The following is a 23,431-nucleotide window of genomic DNA, read 5'->3' on the forward strand; positions in this document are numbered from 1 at the left end:
GGAGAAGCAGGCTCCCTGCTCAATTTGGGGCTCTATTCCAGGACCTTGGGATGATGACCTGAGCTAAATAGCAGATGCTCAACCAACTGAGCCATCTAGGCGCCCCAGTGCTGGGAAAGTTTATGATTATTTCTATATCAGTAGCTTTTTTGTTTATAGCTAGTTGTATGGTCTGTTGTGCCATTAAAGTGTTCAGTTGAAAAAAGGTACATTAAGAATGTATGTTATCGGGATCCCTGGGTGGCGCAGCGGTTTAGCGCCTGCCTTTGGCCCAGGGCACAATCCTGGAGACCCGGGATCGAATCCCACGTCCGGCTCCCGGTGCATGGAGCCTGCTTCTTCCTCTGCCTGTGTCTCTGCCTCTCTCTCTCTGTGACTATCATAAATAAATAAAAATAAATCTTAAAAAAAAAAAAAGAATGTATGTTATCTACAGAGGCATATTCTGGTGGGGAGATTAGGATGAGAAACAAAGTAAACTTCATAAGTGTAACATCCATGCAAATGGGTAGATGATTGATTGTGCCTAGTCTGCTGAATTTAATGAGGTGGGTTAGGACTATACTAAAAGAAATTTGAGAGTTAATTTTTTTGGCAATAGCCCAAGGATTGCACACAGGCCTCAGGGTCTTTGCTGAACCTCTTTGCTGAACCTAAACTGATACTGAATTTGTTTTGATTCTTTATAAGATCCTTATTCACTAGTCAGCCCAGTTTCTGCTTTATGCTCATTCTACCCACTTTCAGTGATATAGTTTTGGCTGCAAATCTTTTTTTTAAAGATTTATTTATTCATTTGAGAGAGTGCATGCAAGCACATGTGAACCAGGGAGTGGGGGAGAGGGGCAGAGGATGAGGGAGAGTATCTTAAGGAGACTCCCTTGTGAGCTTGAAGCCTGATGCAGGAGTTTGGTCTCATGACGCTGAGATCATTACTTGAGCCAAAATCAAGAGTCAGATGCATAAATGACTGAGCCACCCAGGCACCCCTTGGTTGCAAATCTATGAAAGATTATTTGCCACAGGGTGTGAATTGACATTGAAACCTGGGGACTTGAAGTGCAATTTCCATTTCTTATAAGAAAGAGTGTATGAGAGTTGGATAGTTATAAATGGAATCTTGGCCCAGATCTAGCTCACAGTGGGTCTGTGTTCTTACCTTAGAATCATTTCCTTGGTTTCCAGATATGTAGAGTGAGCTTACATAGTATTTGGCAAAACATTCATATTGGTTTCTCGACTGATGGGATAAGGATTGTCATAGTTGGAGAAGGTCAAATGGAAGTCTCAAAAAACTGTATACCGCCCCACCCTCTATCCTGGGAGGGGCAACATAGGATTAAGATATATTCAGATTTGCCTTTTCTTGCTTTTAGGGCCACGGCTGGCACCACTATCTAAGGACTTAACATAGTATTTAACCTACCAGTATGGTATTTTGAATAACGTTATTTCTTACCAACAGTCCTACTTTATGGGAAAGGATATATGACAGTCACCAAAGTTGGTGAATCTATTGGTCCTAATTCATACTGCTCCACTCATACTACTCTAGATTGATAGCAGCAGTTGTAATGGGCTCATAAAGATACAATTGAAGTGCCAGATTGAACGTGATTACTCTACAAGGATGGGCACCATTCTTCAGGATGCTTTCTGTACTGTAAATATTCGACCAAATGGATATGACCATTGTGTATTCCCTGTAGGTAAAATACGTGAGTCCTAGAACCCAGGGGTAGAAGTAAGAGTGGCTTCTCTTACTATTGTACCCACTAAATACTTAGGGAATTTGTACTTTCCATCCATTGTAGGTCCTTGTTTTCAGAGTTGGAAATGTCCCACTAGGGAACACAGTAAGAACTCCATTAGACTTTATTTTTTTAAAAAAGTTTATTTATTTATTTGAGAGAGAGCATGAGTGGAGGGGTAGGGAGGCAGCAGAGGGAGAGGAGAAGCAGGCTCCCTGCTGAGCAGGGATTTTCCCCATTAGGGGCTCAATTGCAGGACCCTGGGATCATGACCTGAGCTGAAGGCAGACACTTAACCAGCTGAGCCACCCAGGCACCCCTCCATTAGACTTTAACCCATATCTGTTGTATAGTTATTTTGGATCCTTGGATGAAAAAGATACCAGGGAAGAAAAGGAGTCACCATTCTGGCAAGAGTAATTGATTCTGATCATCAGCACAGTAAGGCAGGGTTAAGTACGTCTGGCATTCAAGGGATCCACTAGGATGCCTCTTGGTGCTCCCAATTCCATTATTATAGTAAATGTGTAACTACAGTGGGCACAACCTAAACAGCATGGTAACCAGGGGATCAGCTCTCTTAAGGTATAAGGGTCTGGGTTTCCTTGCTAGATCAGCAGATGCTAGTGGAGAGTGAGGGGAAACTCGAATGGGATGATTCCAATTACGGCCAGGAAATCAATGGCAGCATTGGGGCTGCAGTTTGTCCCTTTTTCTAGGAAGTTTTCCATGGAAATAACATAAATAGAATTCTGTTTTTTAAAAAAATTTATTTATTCATGAGAGACACAGAGAGAGAGAGGCAGAGAGAGAAGCAGACTCCACACAGGGAGCCCGATATGGGACTTGATCTGGGAACTCCGGGATCATGCCCTGAGCTGAAGGCAGATGCTCAACTGCTGAGCCACCCAGGTGCCCCATAAATAGAATTCTTACCTAAGAAGCAAGTGGATTTGCATGATATAATTTGCCCGTTCATCTGATCTACTCATTTTCTGTAGCGTTGTGTTATTGATTTATAAAACCTCTTTGTATAATCTTAATATTATCTTGTATGTATGATGAGAAAGTAACTTCCTCACTGTGGTGAGTCTTTTAGTAGTATTGTGCCCCTGTCCCCATATAGAAAATTTTAATATATATATATTTTTAAGATTTTATTTATTTATTTATGAGAGAGACAGAGAGAGAGGCAGAGACACAGGAGGAGGGAGAAGCAGGGTCCATGCTGGGAGCCCGACATGGGACTCGATCCCGGGACTCCGGGATCGTGCCCTGGTCCAAAGGCAAGCGCTAAACCACTGAGCCACCCAGGGATCCCCTCATCTTATAATTTCTTGAATTTAAAGTTTTCTCTTTCATGTTTTGATCATTTATTCATACAGAATTTCTTTTTGTGTATAGTGTAAGAGATAGGGATCTAGTCCTCTACCCTTTTCATCTAGCAAGCCAGTGGTGTCCCAACCATTTATTGAGTTGTCATTCCTTTTCACATTCACTGGTACTACTACTACTTTCCTGTGCCAGATTCTCAGATATATATGTAATATATTTTTTTTATATCCTCTCTTGTTTAACTGAAGTATATTTGATTCTTTTTTTTTTTTTTAAAGATTTTTTGCTTATTTATTTCTAGAGACACACAGAGAGAGAAAGAAAGAGAGGCAGAGACATAGGCAGAGGGAGAAGCAGGCTCCATGCAGGGAGCCCGACGTGGGACTCGACCCCCGGATCTCCAGGATCACGCCCTGGGCTGCAGGCGGTGCTAAACCGCTGTGCCACCCGGGCTGCCCATATATTTGATTCTTAAAGTGTGCTGTTAGTGGTACATGAATCTATAGACATCTTTTTTGGATGTCAATTTTTACCTAAAGGATATAAAAAAATTTTGAGTAATTGAATTACTAGTAATTATTTAAGATGTTTTTCAGTGAAAATAAATAGAATTGTATTAGGGAGATAAACTGTGAACATTTATGAATTTTTAAGATAAAATACGGTAATTTGAAGAAATGTTGACCTTGTGGAGGACCATTTGTAGCTGTGTCCCCTGTCTTCCAGGAGATAACATTCTTTTCTGCCATTTGATAGTACTTTGGTAGGAAGGGTGAGAGAGACTGCCTTACATGCTTACATGAACTCAAAGTGTTCTGTTTATTAATCTGTGTATAAATTGTGAATGTTGATACCTTTGTTCTTGCTGTGATTTCTGCCTGGAATGTTATCCTTCCTTTGTACTTCAGAGTCATCAATCTTTTCAAGTTCCATCTCTGTTCAGCCTGTTTCCTGAGTCTTTTACCATTGGTAATCCTTGATACTGACTTTTGGTCCTTATTAGCTATTCCTTGCATTAAGTACTAGTTTTTATTTTATTTTATTTTATTTTATTTTATTTTATTTTATTTTATTTATATTTTATTTTATTTATATTTTATTTTATTTTTATTTTATTTTATTTTATTTGTGGCAAATGCTGGATTTATCATTTAAGGAAATGCATTCTAGAATAAGAAAAATCAGTGGCTTGATCTTAGGGTATGTAGGTAGTTTTCACAGTGCTTTCACATATGTCTCTTATTTGAATAGCATTTCTGGGGAAGAGTTAATTTAGAAATTATTGCTTTTATGAGTAAGGTAATTGAAGACAGTTTGGTTTTGAAAGATCATTTAGGGGGATTCCTGGCTGGGTCAGTGGTTTAGTGCCTGCCTTCAGCCCAGGGCGTGATCTTGGAGTGGAGTCCTGGGATGGAGTCCCACATCGGGCTTCCTGCATGGAGCCTGCTTCTCCCTCTGCCTGTGTCTCTGCCTTTCTCTCTCTCTCTCTCTCTCTGTGTCTGTCATGAATTAAAAAAAAAAAAAAAAAAGATCATTTAGATAGTATAGTATATTATTTTAGATGCTTTTGTTTGTACATATGGGTAACTCAACTCAAACTATCTTAGAGAATTTATTGAGCTATTACTGAAAAGTATAGCCATAGATAAGGCTTGATCCAGTAGCTCAATACTGTAACCATTATTTTGTTTTCATTCTATATTTTGGCTTCTGTTTTCATGGTGCTAAGTTTGCATCTAGATAAACAAAATGGTTCCTTTCTCTTATGGGCATAGAGGGAATAATAGGAACCCAAAGAATAAGAAAGCACTAATTTGAAAGGATGTTTGCCCCTATGTTTATTGTGGCATTGTTTACAGTAGCCAAATTGTGGAAGCAGCCCAAGTGTCCATTGATAGATGAATAAATAAAGAAGATGTTGTAGACATACATGCATGTGTATTTGCACACATACACAGGAATATTACTCAGCCATAAAAAAGAATGAAATCTTGGCATTTGCAATAACATGGGTGGAGCTGGAGAGTATAATGTTAAACAAACTAAGTCAGAGAAAGACAAATACTACATGATTTCATTTATATGTAGAATTTAAGAACCAAAACAAATGAACAAAGGAAAGAGAAGAAAGAGAGAGAGGCTGAGAGAGAGAAACCAAAAAACAAATTCTTAATTATAGAGAACAGAGGGTTACCAGAGGAAAGGTGGGTAGGGGTAATGGTGAAATAGGTGAAGGGGATTAAAAGTACACTTATCTTCATGAACACTGAGTAATATATATATATATAATTGTTGAATCACTATATTGTATACCTGAAACTAATTTAACACTGTATATTAACTATATTGGAATTGAAATTAAAAAGAAAAATAAAAGGAATGATACGTTTTTTTTCCTGCTTTTTTCCTCTCTGCATATTTCATTGGGGTATATTGGGTTGCTTGCTTATCTTCAACCAACGATACTGTTAAAGAGGATGGCATTCACTGATTGGATTAAGCCAGAGTGACTACCTCTTGATTTAGGAGTGAGATCAAACTCATTTACATTGTGTGACTAGGATATTCATAGTCATATTAGTTTATAAAAGGAGGTTTGCCTTAATAACTGGAGAAGTACACAAAGGATGTCCCCCCACCTCTGCAGCAAGCTAATGTTAAAGGTTTCATTTGTTGAAATGATAAATGAATATGTAAAACTTGACCTTATACTACGAATATAAAAGTTCACTTTCTAAGTTTTTTTTAATTGATGTGAAATTCATATTACATAACATTAACCATTGTAAAGTGAGCAATTCAGTGGCATTTTGTACATTTAAAATGTTGTGCAACCACCACCTTTATCTCTTTCCGAAACATTTTGATCACTACAAAAGAAAACCCTATACCCATTAAGCAGTTGCTCCTCATTTTCCCCTCCTTCCTAGTACCTGGTAACCACTAATCTGTTTTCTGTCTCTATGGATTTACCTAATCTGGATATTTTACATAAATGGGATCGTATAATAGATGACCTTTTGTGTCTGCCTCATTGCATTTAACATGTTTTCAAGGTTCATCCAAATTGTAGCATGTATCAATACTTCATTCTTTTTTATAGTTGAATAATTCCATTGTATGTATATACCACAATTTGTTTCTCCATTCATATGGTGGACATCTGTGTTCTTTCCTCCTTTAGGTTATTGTCAGTATTGCTACCACAAACATGTTTGTAGTTGCATTTATTTGAGTACCTATTTTTAGTCCTTTTGAGTATATACCGAGGAGTGGATGGAATTGCTGGGGCACATGGTAACTCTATACTTAACTTTTTGAGGACCCATCAGATGTTTTCCACAGTATCTGAACCATCTTTCATTCCTACCAACAGTGTATGAAGGTTCCAGTTTCTCCATATCTTCAGCAATATTTATTACTGTTCTTTTCTTTTTCCTTCTTTTTTTTTTTTTTAAATAGCCATCCTAGTGGATGTGAAGAGACATTGCATTGTAGTTTTAATTTGCATTTCACTAATGTCTAATGATGTCTAGAATCTTTTCATGTTTTTGTTGGGCATTTGTTTATCATTTTTGGAGAAATTTCTGTTCATGTCTTTGTTCATTTTTAATTGGATTGTCTCTTTATTGAGCTGTGATAGTTTTTTAATATGTTCTTGATACTAGAAGCTTATCAGATATATGATATGCAGATATTTTTCCCATTGTGTAGGTTGTCTTTTCACTTTTTTGATAATGTCCTTTGATGCACTAGATTTTTAAATTTTAATGAAGTCCAGTATATCTTATTTTTTTCTTTCATGCTTTTTTCATGCCTGTGTTCATGCTTTTGGTGTCCTATCTAAGAATCCATTGCCACATCCAAAGTCATGAAGACTTTCTCTTAAGTTTTCTTCTAAGAGTTTTTCTTCCATGAGTTTATCTGTGATATTTAGGTCGTTGGTCTATTTTGAGTTAATTTTTGTATATAGTGGGAGGTAGGAATCCAGTTTCATTCTTTTGCATGTGGGCATAACTTTGATTTTTAAAATAATGAGTTAATATTTTTAAGATGGTAAATTTTTTACAAAAATTCTGCTATATACTTTAAAATGTACAATTACAATTTTATAAATTTTTAATCTGTATAATTAGATGTAATAGGTAAGAATACTGCATAAAATAGCATATTATTCACTGGTGTTTTTATGTAGAATGTGTAGCAAATTTTGCTTCACTTTAAGCTTCAGAAAGCTATTCTGTATTTTGTCATAAGAATAATCCTTCATATTTGAAGATAAAAGGGCCATTGTTAATATGTAGATTATCTTTGGAATTAATTTTGAAACACCAATGAGCAAGTGTGAAGAAAAAGGTGATTTTATCTTAAATTCTTGAAGATAAATAGTGTTTTATTTTATTTATTTATTTATGCCTAGCTATAGTATCTATTAAATCACTAAACTAGCTTTTATTAATGGAGTTAGTAAACTTGGCCTCATATTCTAAAAACTCAAGAATACTTAGCAGAAGTAATGCTTATTTGTATTTGATCTTAAAAAATATTTTTCTAGAAGTAATTCTTTTAAATTTTATTTCTAATAGTTTTTGAGAAATACTTTTTCCATAAATATTAGTTCTAGAATATGTGCTTGATGTCAGTGAAAATGGAAAAAATATGCACTAATTTTGTAGAAATACCAGAATTCAGGATGTTGAAAGTTGCTGAATATTTAAAGGATAAGTGGAGGGGATGCCTGGGTTAAGTGTCCTCTTGATTTCAGTCAGGTAATGATCTCAGGGTCGTGAGATTGAGCCCTGTGTTGGGTTCTATGCTGAGCATGAGCCTGCTTAAGATTCTCTCTCTCTACCTCTGCGTTGCCCCTCCCACTCCCGCTCACTCATGCATGTGCATGCACTTTCTCAAAAAAAATAAAGATAAGCGGAAAATATTATTGTGTCTGGATAATTTAGGAATTATTTGGTCAAATAGAAAGGAATTGATATAAATGTAGAGATACAGCTAACTATGTATCAGAAACTGGTTTAAGTTCTTATATGAAATAACTCATTTCATTAAGTTGATTATTAGATAGCCATTTGACTTTTTAAAAGGCTTGAGTTTTCTCTTTATTAGTAAAATTAAAAAATAATTGTCTTTACCATTCAAAAAATAAAAATTACTTAAAAATTTAAAATATGACGGGTTTTAAAACAATCTGATGAATAGGTCTCAAGCTTACCTGTTATTTTATTAATTGTGTCTCTTTAGTATTGGATATTTAAAATGATTAATTGAAAATGTTAATAAATGTTGAGCAAACATTGGTATACTTTGCAGAGGAAATAATGTTAACATTATTTTTGCCTTATAGACTTAATTTTTTTTAGAGCAGTTTTACATTTACAACAAGAATTGAGAAGAAGGGGCAGAGATTTCTCTGATATACCAGTTATCAACATTGTTCATCAGAAATGGTCCTTTTTTTTTTTTTTTTAAACCAAGGATGAACTCTACATTGACACATCATTATCATCCAGAGTCCATAGTTTACCCTAGGGTTCATTCATGATATTGTACATTCTATGGGTTTGGACAAAAGTATAATGGCATATCCATCATTATAATACCATAGAGTATTTTCATTGCTCTAAAAATTTTCTGCTCAGCCCATTTCTCCCTTGTGGCAACCACAACTCCCAATCTTCTTGCTTTGAAATTTGCTTATTTTAGAATGTCAAATAGTTGGAATTTTATATATCATATAGGTTTTTGAGATTGACTTTTTTCTATTAGTAATGTGCATTTAAGTTTTTTTTCATGGCTTGATGGCGCTTTTCTTTTTAGTCCTGAATAATATTTTATCATATGGATATACTATAATTTATGTATCCATTCACCTACTGAAGGATATCTGGCTTACTTCCAAGTTTTGGCAATTATGAATTAAGCTGCTAAAAATACTATATGCAATTTTTTTGTGTAGACATAAATTTCTACCTCCTTTGGATAAATACCACGGAGCATAATTGCTGTATGGTAAGAGTATGCTTTATTTCCTTACTGATTTTCTGCCTATTGGATCTGTCCATTTTTGACAGAAGAGTATGAAAGTCTCCAAATATAATAGCAGATCCATTTATTTCTTTTTGCAGTTCTGTCAGTTTTTGCCTCACGTATTTTGACATTCTGTTGTTAGGTGCATACACACTAAAGATTGTTTTGTTGTCTTCTTAGAGCATTGACTGCATTATTATGTATACCTGATAACTACTACTCTGAAGTCAGCTGTGTCTGAAATTACTCCTGCTTTTTTTTTTTTTTTAATTTTTATTTATTTATGATAGTCACACACAGAGAGAGAGAGGCAGAGACACACGCAGAGGGAGAAGCAGGCTCCATGCACCGGGAGCCCGACGTGGGATTCGATCCCGGGTCTCCAGGATCGCGTCCTGGGCCAAAGGCAGGCGCCAAACCTCTGTGCCACCCAGGGATCCCTCCTGCTTTTCTTTGAATAGTGTTAGCATAGTATATTTTTCTCCATTTATTTACCTTTAATGTGTCTTTAAAGTGGATTTCTTGTAGATAACATATAGTTGGGCCTTGTTTTTTTATTTACTTTGACAGTCTCTCTTTTAATTGGTACATTCAGATTACTGGCATTCAAATTGGTTACTGATACACTTGAATTAATATCTGACTGATAGCCTTTTGGGGTTTCCCTTATATGTAACTGTTGTCTTTTGCTTCTCAAATTCTTTATTTATCACAACTTTTTAACCATTTTAATCACTATGTGTCTTGGTGTGGACCTTCTTGGGTTGATTTTGTTGGGGAATTCTGTCCCTCCTGAATATTGTTAGCTATTTCCTTCCCCAGATTAGGGAAGTTTTCAGCTATTATTTCTTCAGATAAAATTTCTGCTCCCTATTCTCTCTTTTCCTTCTGGGATCTCTATAATGAAAATGTTATTATGCTTCAGGTGTCACTGAGTTCCCTAAATCTATTCTCATTTTGCCTAATTTTTTTTCCTCTCATCTCCTGAGCTTGATGACTCTTCATTCCTCTGTCTTCTAGGTTGCTGATTTGTTCGTCTGCTTCCTCTAGCCTATTTGTTCCATCTAGTATGCTTTTGGGTTTTCTGTTTGTTTGTTTTTTTGTGAATTTTTTCTTTATTTAAGTAATCTCTATACCCAATATGGGACTCAAATTCATGACCCTAAGATTAAGAGTTGCATGCTTTTCTGTATAAGCCAGCCAGGCATCCTCTTCTAGTGTATTTTTAACTTTGCTTATTGTGTTCTTCATCTCTGATTTTTTAATCATTTTTTAAGAGTCTTACTGTGCCCTCCACTCTTCTCAAGTCTAGTTAGCATCTTTATGATCATTACTTTAAATAGTCTACCAGGCATATTATTTATATCTATTTTGCTTTGGTCTCTTGCTGTGTTTTTTTTTTTTTTTCCCTATTCTTCCATTTGGGACATATTCCTCTGTCTCATTTTTTCTCTTGTCTGTTTCTCTTTGTTAGGAAAACCAGCTATATCTCCTGCTCTTGAAAGTAATGACTTATGAAGAAGAGGTCCTGTAGTGCCATGAAGTGCCCCCTGTTCCCCAGAACCTGGCATTTCACGGGTGTCTCGTGTGTGTATTGTGTGTGCCTGCTGTTGTGTCCTTGCTTCTCTGTCCTTCAGTCCAGTCTTCTGCAGAGCATGCCTTTGCCTTTTGCAGAAAGAAGTTTGTCCTCGGCCAGGGTGGGGCATCAGTTTTGACAAGATACATGCAGGTGTGCCTGTGAATTGAGACCTACAACTGCTGTGGGCAGTTGGCAGGGTGTGCAATTTTAACAAGGTGCAACTCAGGTTTCCATAGGGACTGTACCACTACGGACACCAGACCTGAGCACCTGTAAAGCTGGCTGGGAGATGTGGTGGCAAGGTTTGCACAGGTCTTGTAGGGGAAGGAACCCAGAGCAGCTGGTTTGGTGGAAGCATGACTGGGAAGGGCCATCTGCTCAAGAGTGGGAGGGAGGGGCTTGGTGTAAGCAAGTTAGGTAATGAGTATTGGCACACTTGTTCCTGTAGGTGGCTGTGTGTTTATGCTGAGGGGCTGGAGAGGAAAAGGTTCCTTAATTCTTGGAAGGGGTCTTCCTGTGATCCCTGCCCCTCCAGGATACCTCTGAGATGAGTAAATAGTTCTCCCTCCCGTATGCCACAGTCATTTTTCAAACCAGTCTGCTGATTCTACACTGTAACTCCATGAGCTGTTTGTGCTTTCTCTCTCAGGGAAGGGACTTAGCCTGCTCTGCCCTCTGGGCTCTCCCAACACAAGCTTGCTGATTGTTAAAATTTCAGGTTTTAGGACCCTCTGGTTATAAGAACTCAGGAAGGGTGCCTGGTTGGCTCAGTTGGAAGAACATGGGACTCTTGATCTCAGGGCTTCAAGTTTGAGCCCCATGTTTGGTGTGGAGACTACTAAAAAAAATAAATAAAATTTACAAATAAAAAGAGTATATGTAATTTGGCTATTATTTTCAAAGCTAAAAGTTATGGGACTTTGTCTTCCCTGTGCAGGCTCCCTGGTGTGATAGTCTGTTTCTCACTTCTCTTTCTGTGGGCAGCTCCCTCCAACCCCGGATGTTAGCAGTCATTTTGGCTCTGCACCATGTTTCTGCCCTTAATATCCTCCTTGATGTGGTCTCTTATCCACCTTTAGTTGTGGAATTTGTTCTGCCAGTCTTTGGGTGGTTTTTTGGGTTATTTATGCTGATGTGAGTGTTATCTAGTTGTATTCGTAGAGTCCTCTTAATCCATCATCTTTCCAGCCTCTGTTGTGTGTTTTTTTTTTTAATTTTTAAAAAAAGATTTTATTTATTCATCAGAGACACAGAGAGGCAGAGACCTAGGGTGAGGAAGAAGCAGGCTCTCTGCGGAGAGCCTGATATGGGACTTGATCCTAGGAACCTGGGATCATGCTCTGAGCCAAAGGCAGATAGATACTCAACCATTGAGCCACCCAGGCGTCCTTGTTGTGGTTTTATTTTTTATTTATTGTTTTAAAGATTTTATTTATTTATTCATAGAGACACACAGAGAGAGAATGAGAGGCAGAGACACAGGCAGAGGGAGAAGCAGGCTCCATCCAGAGAGCCCGACGTGGGACTCGATCCAGGGTCTCCAGGATCACGCCCTGGGCTGCAGGCTGCGCCAAACCGATGCACCACCGGGGCTGCCCTCTGTTGTGGTTTTAAATGAGCATTTATGTGATTCCAGTTTTCTTCCTTAGCATATCGGTTTTACTTCTTTTTTCACTTTTGATAATAGCTGCCCTAGAGTTTGCAGTGTAAATTTACAACTAATCCAAATCCACTGTCACTTAACACTATACTACTGGACAATAGTGTGAGAGTCTTACAATGACAGAATAATTCCAATTCCTTCCTCCTGTTTCATTGCTATTTTTCATTACACACACACATACACACACACATATATAAAATCGTACATAGGCATATATATGCACATAATGTATATACATAAGCTTACATAATCAAATATATTGTTGCTATTATTTTTCACTAAATGTTATTAGATTGAGAATAATAAAATTATTTTACCTTCATTTATTTCTTCTCAGGTGCTGTTCCTTTCTTTATATAGATCTGAGTTTTTGGCCCATTATTTTTCTTTCTCTAAAGAACATTTTTTAACACTTCCTACTTGACAGGTCTATTGGCAAAAAATTTTTTCAGTGTTTGATAAAGTCTATATTTTTTTCTCACTTTTGAAGGGTAATTTTTCAGTGTAGCGAATTCTAGGTTGGAGGTATTTTTTCTGTAAACACCTTAAATATTTCACTTAAATATTTCTTTTGTATGTTTTTTTGGGGGGAGAAGTTGAATGAAATTCTTTACCTTTGTTCCTTTATAAGTGAGTTGTCTTCCCTGCTCTGGCTTCTTCCATCATTTTTTATCTTTAATTTTCTGTAATTTGCTATTGATATACCTAAGAGTGTTTTGTTTTATTTTGGCATTTGTCTCCTCGGTTTTCTGTGAGCTTTTTGGACTTTTGGTTTGGTGTCTGATGTTAATATAGGGGATATTTTCAGTTATTTCAAATATTTCTTCTCTGCCTTTCTTCTCTCTTTGGCATTCCATTTACACATATCTTAACACTTTCTGTAGTTCTGTGGTTTTGTAGTTTTTGGATATTCTGTTCATTCAGCCTTTTTCTCTTTGGTTTTCAGTTTTTGAGGATGCTGCTGATATATCCTCTTGCTTGAAGATTGTTTCCTCAGCTGTGTCCAGGCTACTAATAAGGCCATCAAAGGCATTCTTCATCTCTGTTTATATTGCTCATGTTCTCGCATCTTGTCTACTTTGTTAGAGGCCTTAGCATATTAGTTATAGTTGTTTTATATTCCTAGTTTTATAATTGTAACATCCCTGTCATGTTTGGTTTTGAGCTTGCTCTATGTCTTCCAGTTGTGTTCTTTTGCCTTTTGGTACAACTTGTAATTTTTTTTGGTAACTAGACATGGTTTTTAGTGTAGGAGAATTGTTTTAAGTAGGCTTTTAGTAAAGTTGTGGTGAGATATGAGGGGGAAGGGAAGTGTTCTATACTCTTATTGTTAGGTCTCCGGATTTTAGTGAGCCTATGCTTTTGGACTGTGAAGTTCACAATTGTTTCAAAGGGGTTTGTGTATGTGTGTGTCTGTGTGTGTGTCCCTTCTTGTCCCAGTTAGAATTGACTACGTTGCTAATTTACCATCTCCCAGTTTAGTTAGGCTCTAATAATACTCCAGCTGGTTAGGCTTTTGTTAATTAGTTTCACCTGAGAGCAAGCCTTGTTGAGAAGGCTAGAGTGCAGTGCTGTGTGTCAAAATGGTTCCTTTCCACACTTCGTCCTTCACATTTAAATTATGATTATATTTCTTTTTTTAAAGATTTTATTTATTTATTTGTTTTTTAAAGGCTTTATTTATTTATTCATGACAGAGAGAGGCAGAGGCATAGGCAGAGGGAGAAGCAGGCTTCTCACAAGGAGCCTGATGTGGAACTCGATCCTGGGACCAGAATCACATCCTGAGCCAAAGGCAGATGCTCAACCGCTAAGCCACTCAGGCGTCCCTATGATTATATTTCTTTATAAATAAACCTTTATTGAGCACATGTAAACTAGTTCTCAGACATTTTGGTTTTGATCTCAGAACCTTAATTACCGAGGACTCCCTAAAAGCTTTTATTTCTAACGATTGTATCTGTTAATATTTGTCATATTGGACATTAAAACTGAGAAAATTTAGGGGTGCCTGGGTGGCTCAGGTGGTTATGCATCTGCCTTCGGCTCAGGTCATGATCCTGGGGTCCTGGGATCGAGCCCCGCGTTGGCTCCCTGCTCAGAGGGAAGTCTGCTCCTCCCTCTTCCTCTGCCCATCCCCCCACCAACTTGTTCATGCTTGCTCTGTCACTCTCTCAAATAAATAAATAAAATCTTTAAAAAAAAATAAAATTGAGAAAATTTGAAAATATATATTCATTAAAAATTGTAAGCATATTACATATTAATGTAACTATTTTATAAAATGTATTTTCCAAAATAAAAATTTTGGAGTAGCATTGTATGTTTTGCAAATCCGTTTGATGTTTGGGTTAAGAGAGGACAGCTAGATTGTGATATTTGCTTCTGTAGTGAATCTACGTTGTTATTTCTGTTGAAATCAATGAAGATGATATGGCTTCCATAGATACGTAGTTGGAAAATGGAGGGATCTGTTGATAGCTTTTTCAGATAATGCAAATATTTTTGCTTATTTAGGTAAATATATATTTAGTTCCTTTGAATCATTGTGAAAGTAAAGGGAATATCTTATTTAATGTAGGACCTGCATTTCTGGATTTCGTAGTACTAACTGAATTTGCCCTTAGCTTTCCCAATATAGAGTTAGAGTAATGGTCTCTATAAATCTACATTCCTGGCTTGGTCTACTGGCAATTTGTTTTCTTTAAATTCTCCAAAGCTCTGCATGTACCTGGTGGCCAGGTTCCTTTATCATTCATATAATTGTTTATCAAGTCTCCCAGTGTGCAGTATTGTTTCTGAAGGCCTTCATAAAGTTAGCTAGAGGACTTTTCTTTCAATTTCTAACTGACCACTCTGTTTCTTCAACCATGTATTTGAGCCTTTGCAAAACTTGGATCTCAGCATCCAATACCATCACCTCCATGCTTTTTTGGCTATTCTAGGTCAAAACTATTCATCAGTGGCAGCAAGAATGGATTCAGAAGAGTAGAGGCCTCATATTTCAGAAAATATGCCATTCAGCATAGTGTATTTGGAACTGTTATTGGCTTGGGGCATTTGGAGTGTGATGTGTTAATACTCACTGGCCAAAAGTTTGCAGTATGATTTGTTGAGCTATTGCTTATTGGCTGAGAGCATATGATAGTATTCAGAGTATACCTTTATCATAGAGTTTTATTTTTTCTTTTCTATTTTGACCACTATATTATGAGCCCTTACGCACAAAGTTGGTGTTACTTACTCTCTTTGTATCCTTAATAGAGTGAAGGATATTGGTTTTGAACATAACTGAGTTTGAGGTAACTTTATCTTTCTAAATAAAAAAATGTACTTGTGGGATATCAAAGAGGAACTGTGCAATAGACAGTGTCTACTAGGAACTCAGGAAAGATATTTGGGCTAGAGTTAGACACTGGGGATTGTTACTTAGGTTATAAAAGTTTTGAGTAGGAAGTAAGATTGAAAGAGAAAATATGGTGAAGCAGACCTTGGCCAATTCTTACTAGTTATATGATTTAAAACCAGTTTTTTGACCTTGTCTTTATAGTAAGGAAAATCATATCTATGTCATAATGTTTCTAATACATGTTATTCTTCTAACCTCTTTCCTTACCTTTCTACCCTTTGTCTAGAAAATATATACAATGTTGTTCAACAAAGCATATAAATTTGGCTTAGGAGTTTACTGACAAGAGGGCAAAAATGGAAGTTAGGTGTATTCCATGGTCCTTGCTGTTTGTAAGGAAAATATAATCTACTTTTTGCTGGGTGGGGAGGAAGCTCATGTTTTCTTGGCATAGCTATACTAAATTACTAGCTCTTTCCTATGTAGCTCTATTTTTCTGGCTTAAAATGGGCTTAAACATACTATTTGAATTTGTGCCTTATATTATTTGCTTCTTAATTGTAAATTGCCATGCTAAATGGTAATAGTCAACAGAAGATTGAATAGTTATTTATTTTGAGTTCTAAGACAGTGGAAAAAATGGGTTTCTATAATTTCTTTCTTTTTTATTTTGAGAGTATATAAATTTTATTCCCAGGGTCTATGAGGGGAAATTTATAGTGTTTTATAATGTTTTAAAACTTAGTTCCAGGCCATTCCTTCTATTTTTATGGATGAATTCTTTGCTTAATATTGTGAAGCACTATTTTGCAGTAGTTTTTTTCTGGAGTAGATAGATTATGAATTCCCTTTTAGGTATAAAGTGATATGTATCAGTGTAACCATTAAGTCACAGAAAAGTTATTTAAAAGTTTTAGAAAAATTAGGCAGCATATTTTGAGAGAAAAAAATTCTCCTAATAATACCTAGCTCTTACCCTGTAGAGTTCAGTACACATGAATTTAAGGAATAATTTATTATAGGGATAAAATTTTTCTTTAACAGAAATTATCACGTTTATCTTTCAATACCATAGACTTCTTTTATTTAATTTATTTATTTGAGAGAGAGTGGGTGCACATGAGCAGGGGGGAGGCGGGGTGGGATGGGAGTGGGATGAGGGGACAGAGGAAGAGGGAAAAGCAGACTACCTGCTGAGCAGGGAGCCCTAAGCAGGGCACTGTCTCAGGATCCTGGGATCATGACCTGACCCAAGGCAGACTCTCAACTGACTGAGCCACCCAGGCATCCCAGGACCATAGACTTTTGAGTTGTTTCAGGAAGCCAGTGAGCTGAAAAAGAATGGAAAGTCCTGATAAAACTAGATTACTCCAAAGAAAGTCTTTAATTACAAAATTTGGGATTATTTAACCTTTTTCTAAGTCAGTTAATCTATTTTAATAAGTATTGAAATCCTGCATGAAACATAACTCCTTTGAAAAAAATAAAATAAGTCAGTTAAATCTTGGCAAAGGAATATAAGCAGTTAAATATTGGTAGAAGAAAATAAAATCTAAAAATAAATTGTTTAGAGAGTAAAGAAGGTGGGCACCATTCTGTTATTTATTTATTTATTTATTTTTAAAGATTTTATTTATTTATTCATGAGAGACAGAGAGAGAGGCAGAGATATAGGCAGAGGGAAAAGCAGGCTTCTTGCAGGGAGCCCAATGTGGGACTTCATCCCCAGGCCCCGGGATCACTGCTGAGCCACCCAGGCGTGCCGCCATTCTGGTTTTTTTAAAAAAGAGAAAACTAACGATGTCTCTGGGAGTGGGTAATGACTAAGGATTTGAGCTTTTCCAGCAAATTTTCCTGTGCTCTGGGAAATACAAGATTTTGTAGGAAAAACTTTCTTGTGCTCCTGTTCCAAAGACTGTCCATATACTACTGCTCTGTTGCCAGATGCAGTGAACTAACAATTACTAGCTTTTTCTTTTGTTCTTTTTTATTGTTTTAATGTAAATACTTTGTAAATATGCACTTTATAAATATGTAGAATTGGTCACATTAACTCTAAAAGTGGTATGTTTCTGGTGAGAAGTGAGACATAGAATAGAATGAAGTAGAGCTTTCAGTTTTTTTCTGTGTGCTTGTATATTTGAGCTTGAAGAAAAGAGTTACTTGGTCTTGTAGCAGTTAAAATCAGAAAGGGAAAAAGTTGTATAGGAAAAAAATTATTTTAAAAATTCTTAAATACTGTTGAACTTATGATTTAAGGTAAAGTTTTAAAAAGTAGAGATATAGAACTGGCTGTGGAAACAATATATGTAATATGCAATATAACTCTTAGAAGTATTTATTACCTTGTTTTTTAAATTTTTAAAATTTTTATAAAGATTTATTTGAGAGAGAGAAAACAAGCAATGGGGAGGGGCAGAGGGAGAGAGAGAAGCAGACTCCCTGCTGAGCAGGAAGCCTGATATGGGGGGTTGATCCTATGACCTAGATCTAGATCATGACTTGAGCCAAAGGCAGACATTTAACTGACTGAGCCACCCAGGTGCCCCCTGTAGCACCTTTTTAAGTGAATTATCAACTGAGTCTATTCTCCAAGACCTTGAAATACAGAGTATTATTCGTGGTTTCATAGTTTTGAGTATTTTAGATGGCTTCTAGCTTATAAATATCTTTAGTCAGTGTAGTTTTATTTAGTTTTAAAAAGATTTACTTATTTTAGAGAGAGAGCTTGAACAGAAGCAGGAGAGGGAGAGGGAGAGAAAATCTCAAGTGGATTTGAGGCTAAACTGGAGCCTGATATCATGACCTGAGCCCAAACCAAGGGTTGGTCACTCAACTGACTGTGCCATCCAGGTACCCCCAGTCAGTGTAGAATTATTTATTTATTTTTAAAGATTTATTTATTTTAGAGAGAGTGAGCGTGCACTTGGGAACACATGAAAAGGAGGAAGACAGGGCAAGAGGAGAGAGAATCCCAAGTCAACTCCAGTTCAGCTAGGAGCCCAACCTGGAGCTCAACTCTACAGCCCTGAGATTATGGCGTGAGTCAAAACCAAGAGTTGGAGGCTCAACCGCCTCAGCCACCCAGGCACCCCTAGTTAGTGTAGTCTTTTTTTTTTTTTTTTTTTTTTTTTTTAAGATTTGTATTTATTTGAGAGAGAAAGCGAGAGCAAGAGAGAGACAGAGAGAGAACACACACGCAGGGAGAGTGAGAGGGACAAAGCATACTTCTCGCTGAGCAAGAGAGTCCAATTCGGGGCTTGTTCTCAGGACCTTGAGATCATGACCAGAGCCGAAGGCATGTGTTCAACCAACTGAGCCACCCAAGTGCCCCATCAATGTAGTTTTAAAGTGTGCTCATTTTCAACTTCTGGAGTTAGATTTCATTTTCTCTAACCATAAAGATTAGGGGAAGTGCACCACTTGAAATCTTTCAAATCCTAAAGTGAATTTTCTGGGGTTTTGTTGATCTTGATAATGACAAATGTGATCTGTGTTCTTTTAGGAATTTCTTTTCCCCTCTAATATTTGGTAACAGTGTTAAGAGAAATATATAAAGGTCAATGTTATTATTTTACTAATAACCAATCTTAAAGATTCTTATTTCTCTGTATCACTCTTCTCATTTAGCTTATTCCACAAGTCAGTTACATACCTGGAAGAAATAAACATTTCCCTTATTCATTAGAATTTCTCTTTTCTGCTCTTAATTTTTTTTTTTTTTTTTTTTTATGTATAGCTTATTGAGTACTTACCATCTGTCAGGCACTGGGGATAGAGAACAATGTAGGCCAGATTCCTGATCTCATGAAATATAAATACATCCTGCATCCTCATAGAGGTTACAGAAAATCAGTACATAAATAATTTCAGATAATACTAAGAAAGGAGTGATTAGGGCTGGTATAGCCTTAATATATCTGGAGTTGGGCAAGATCACAACTGGAGGGCTACATATCAAAATGCTTAAATATTGATTAAGAATCAGGCTACATCTTTGGCACAGTATTGAGATTCCATGCTGTCCACTTTCTTCCCAGGTCTGCATTCTCAAGCCCCAGAGGCTAAAGGAGCTGTTTTTGTTTTTTTTTTTTTTTTCTAGCCAGCCTTTCTACTTGTAGCATGGATGTCTTAGACAGGGTAGGAATGGTTAGTGTGCCTGGACCCATCAAAACAGTGTGAACTGATCCTGTCAAGTCCCTAGGGATCCAGTACACAGAGGTTAACATCTCTAGGTCCTTGTTTTTCCAACTTAAGACTTCCAGGAAATTCTCTTCCCCAAATTACACTTCTCAAGAAGAGAAGAGGGAAGGGACACATCTGGAAAACTTGGCTTTCTTAGGCAGTCCTTTTGGTGGATTTGGGGCAGTAAACTTTAACTGATTAAAGAACCATACCTTTTTTGATTTCTCAGGGCACGGCTGTGGTGATTTTCTCCTTTGTCCATAGATATTGGGGCGCACACCATCCGTTCCTTCTCCTTTGGCCTAGGGCATTGTGGGGTTGGGGCAAGGAAGACCTCTTTCAGCTAGCATCTCTCCCTTGTAATTCCCATTTGCTCAATTGCTTACTGAACTTTCAAAAAAACTTCCTTACAAGGCTGGAAGAGAAAAAATAAGCCTTTGTTTTAGTGATTTGGAATGCAGACTTCTTTAAAGTGTAGGCCTTTGGCCGAGGCTTTTCTTGCCTCAGTCTAAGAGTGTTACTGTACTGAGAATGGAGGTGACCATAGATCACTCTTTTACATGCCTCTTTGACTTTTCCCTATCCTGCTATCTCAGAATCTGCCTAGCCTCGGCTGATTTGTTTTAATTTGTAAATTTAATTTGTAAAATGAAACTTGTATCCCTTGGGATACTATGTCTGAAAAGTAAGCTCTAAATGAAAATAAATATTATCTCAAAGGTTTTTTTTTTGTATGAGACTTAAATAGCAGTGATTATTTTTCCTATCTCTCCTCTGCTGCCAGATAAACACACCCAAATAAAAAACCACCAAAACAACAAAAAAAGGTTAACTATATACAGAATTGTTGTGGATTTGAGTACTGGCTTACTGGTTACCTTGTATTTTCTCCTTATAGGTGTGAAAGTTGCGTGGATTTACTGTTTATGAGAGGAGCTGGAAACTGTCCTGAGTGTGGCACTCCACTTAGAAAGAGCAACTTCAGGGTACAACTCTTTGAAGATCCTACTGTGGACAAGGAGGTTGAGATTCGGAAAAAAGTGCTAAAAATGTAAATATTATTATTTGAATGATTCAGTATACGAAGACTTAAGTATTATTTCAATAATTGCTATAATTATTTACTGATAGAAATACAGTTTGGCAAGTGAATAAGTATAAGTTCATATATGCATTTGTTGAACAGAAATTTATTAAGTTCTTAGAGAATATTTATCTAACCTTTGTTAGAGAAGAGTAGATCCTTTTGATGGATGGTTTTACAGTTTGTTTATTCACTATTCATTTTTTACTTTAGTTAACATATTAGTACTTACTGTGTGCAAAAGCTGTGTTATGCATAACTAGGTATGAAATGAGTGAAATAACTATGAACTTTGCCCTCATAAGACTTACAGTATAGTAGTGTAGGATAGTATGGAGATAGATAATAAAACAGGCAAACTAAACAACTGTGTAATTATAAATTGAGAAGAATATTCTGAAGTTAGTGACTGAGTGTTGGTGTGGGTCATTGATGCCAGGTGAGGCCTGTGAAGGTATCTCATTTAAGTTGAGATTTGAAGGCTGTTAGAGAAAATAATGTGTTAGCTGTAATTTATTTTTATATTTATCTGTGTTTGCATAATGTATCTATTTTTAATATTGTCATTTTCATTTATAATTTAGTTTTTACTCTGTGAATAGTTTTGAGTTTTATCTGTCCTTTTATTAAAAAGGATACCTTATTGTTTTTGAAGTTTAAGGAATATATAAATTTAATGTATTATTATTATATTTTTTAGTGGTATATGTTTCAACTTAGGTCACTGGTATTTTATTTATTTGTTTTCAAAGATTTTATTTATTTATTTGACTGAGAGAGAGTGAACACAAACGGGAAGAAACAGGCAGAGGGAAAGGGAGAAGCAGGAGCCCATGAAGCAGGGGGCCTTGTGCTCTGGGCTTGATCCCAGGACCCTGGGTTCATGACCTGAGCTGAAGGCAGACGTTCAGCCAACTGACTGAACCACTCAGGCGTCTCTAGGTCACCAGTGTTGTAAAGATTTATTTATTTATTTGAGAGAGTGAGCGAGTGTGTACACAAGAGCAGAAGCGGAAGGGATAGGTAGAGGGAGAGAGAATCTCAAGCAGACTCTGCTCAGCGTGGAGCCTCACTTGGGGCTTGATCTCACGACCCTGAGATGGTGACATGTGCCAAAACTGAGAGTTGGACCCCCAGCTGATTTTGCTAACCAGGTGCCTCCTAGGTCACCAGTGTTTTAGCAACATCTTTATAGGTGCTTAACCTGTGTTATTTTATCAGTGTCCTAAGCTACTCTTTTATTATTTGTATTACTTCTGGGAGATAGTCTTTTAGATTCTTATTTTTTTTTTAATTGTGATCCATTGTAGTTTTGTAATTCTTCACAGATACATTACAATATTTACAGAATTTCCTGATCTTTAGTATTCTTTAGACTATAATTTTCATGAAAAATAGAAAGGTGTTTTTTTGAATTAATTTTTACCTTTCTGAAAATTAGCAAATCTTTATAAGAAGTAAATCAGGCTCCTAATTTCTTTTTCTTTCTTTTCCTTAAGTTTTAGAAGGATTTAACATATTTTATCATTCTCTCTTGATTCTATTCCTTCTCTATTGTCATAAGAATTTAAGAACAGCATTCTTGTTCTAGTTATAAACATGATGTCAGGAAAACTGTTTTATACAGTAAGCAACCCTTTTCTATGTATCATGAAAAAATAAATAAGAAGATATAAATTAGATAATATATAAAGCAAGAGATATGTGATATGTTCATTTTTTTCTTCTCTTAAAGATACAATAAAAGAGAAGAAGACTTTCCTAGTCTAAGAGAATATAATGATTTCCTGGAAGAAGTGGAAGAAATTGGTATGTTTTTGATGCTTGTACTTTTGGTGTGTTACCCTGTATGCTTTTATCTCTTAGATAAAAGATAAACATTTCACATAAAATTTCTAACAAGTTTTGTTGTGATAACTGGTGTTTTACCTATTAACTTTCTGTTGTACTTGAATCATGTTAAATTGAAGGCATACTTAAGAAAAGGACATAAGTAGTAAACATTTTGTCTCAGGAAAAATAATATCACTATAGCTGCGAAGAAAGGCTGAATCTGTATATATCATCTGTATGTTGATGAGGTATTAGAATCAACACAAGGAAAAAGTACACAGATTTTTTTTTTTAAATGAGCAAAGGGCTTTTTTAAAATTAATTTTTATTTATTTATGAGAGTCACACACACACAGAGAGAGAGAGAGAGGCAGAGACATAGGCAGAGGGAGAAGCAGGCTCCATGCACCGGGAGCCCGATGTGGGACTTGATCCTGGGTCTCCAGGATCACGCCCTGGGCCAAACACAGGCGCTAAACTGCTGCGCCACCCAGGGATCCCCAGTACACAGATTTTTTAAAAAAAATATTTATCTGTGTCTATGGTGACTCAAGTCATATGCTTATCATATATGTCTCTGTGCATATAGTAGTTTGAAAATAATTTGAAGTAG

The 23,431-nt window shown here is 36.4% G+C and overlaps 1 protein-coding gene across 1 annotated transcript in view; it reads left to right on the top strand.

The window, feature by feature from the left end:
* MNAT1 (MNAT1 component of CDK activating kinase) overlaps nucleotides 1-23,431 on the top strand; it is a 193,192-nt gene that overhangs the window by 36,408 nt on the left and 133,353 nt on the right. Inside the window, exons 2-3 of the mRNA XM_026000560.2 lie at nucleotides 20,800-20,952; nucleotides 22,721-22,794. Of these exons, the coding sequence (XP_025856345.1) occupies nucleotides 20,800-20,952; nucleotides 22,721-22,794 (227 nt within the window). The remainder of the gene's footprint in view (nucleotides 1-20,799; nucleotides 20,953-22,720; nucleotides 22,795-23,431) is intronic.

This window comes from Vulpes vulpes, chromosome 6, assembly GCF_048418805.1.
Source record: "Vulpes vulpes isolate BD-2025 chromosome 6, VulVul3, whole genome shotgun sequence".
Classification (NCBI taxonomy): Eukaryota; Metazoa; Chordata; class Mammalia; order Carnivora; family Canidae; genus Vulpes; species Vulpes vulpes.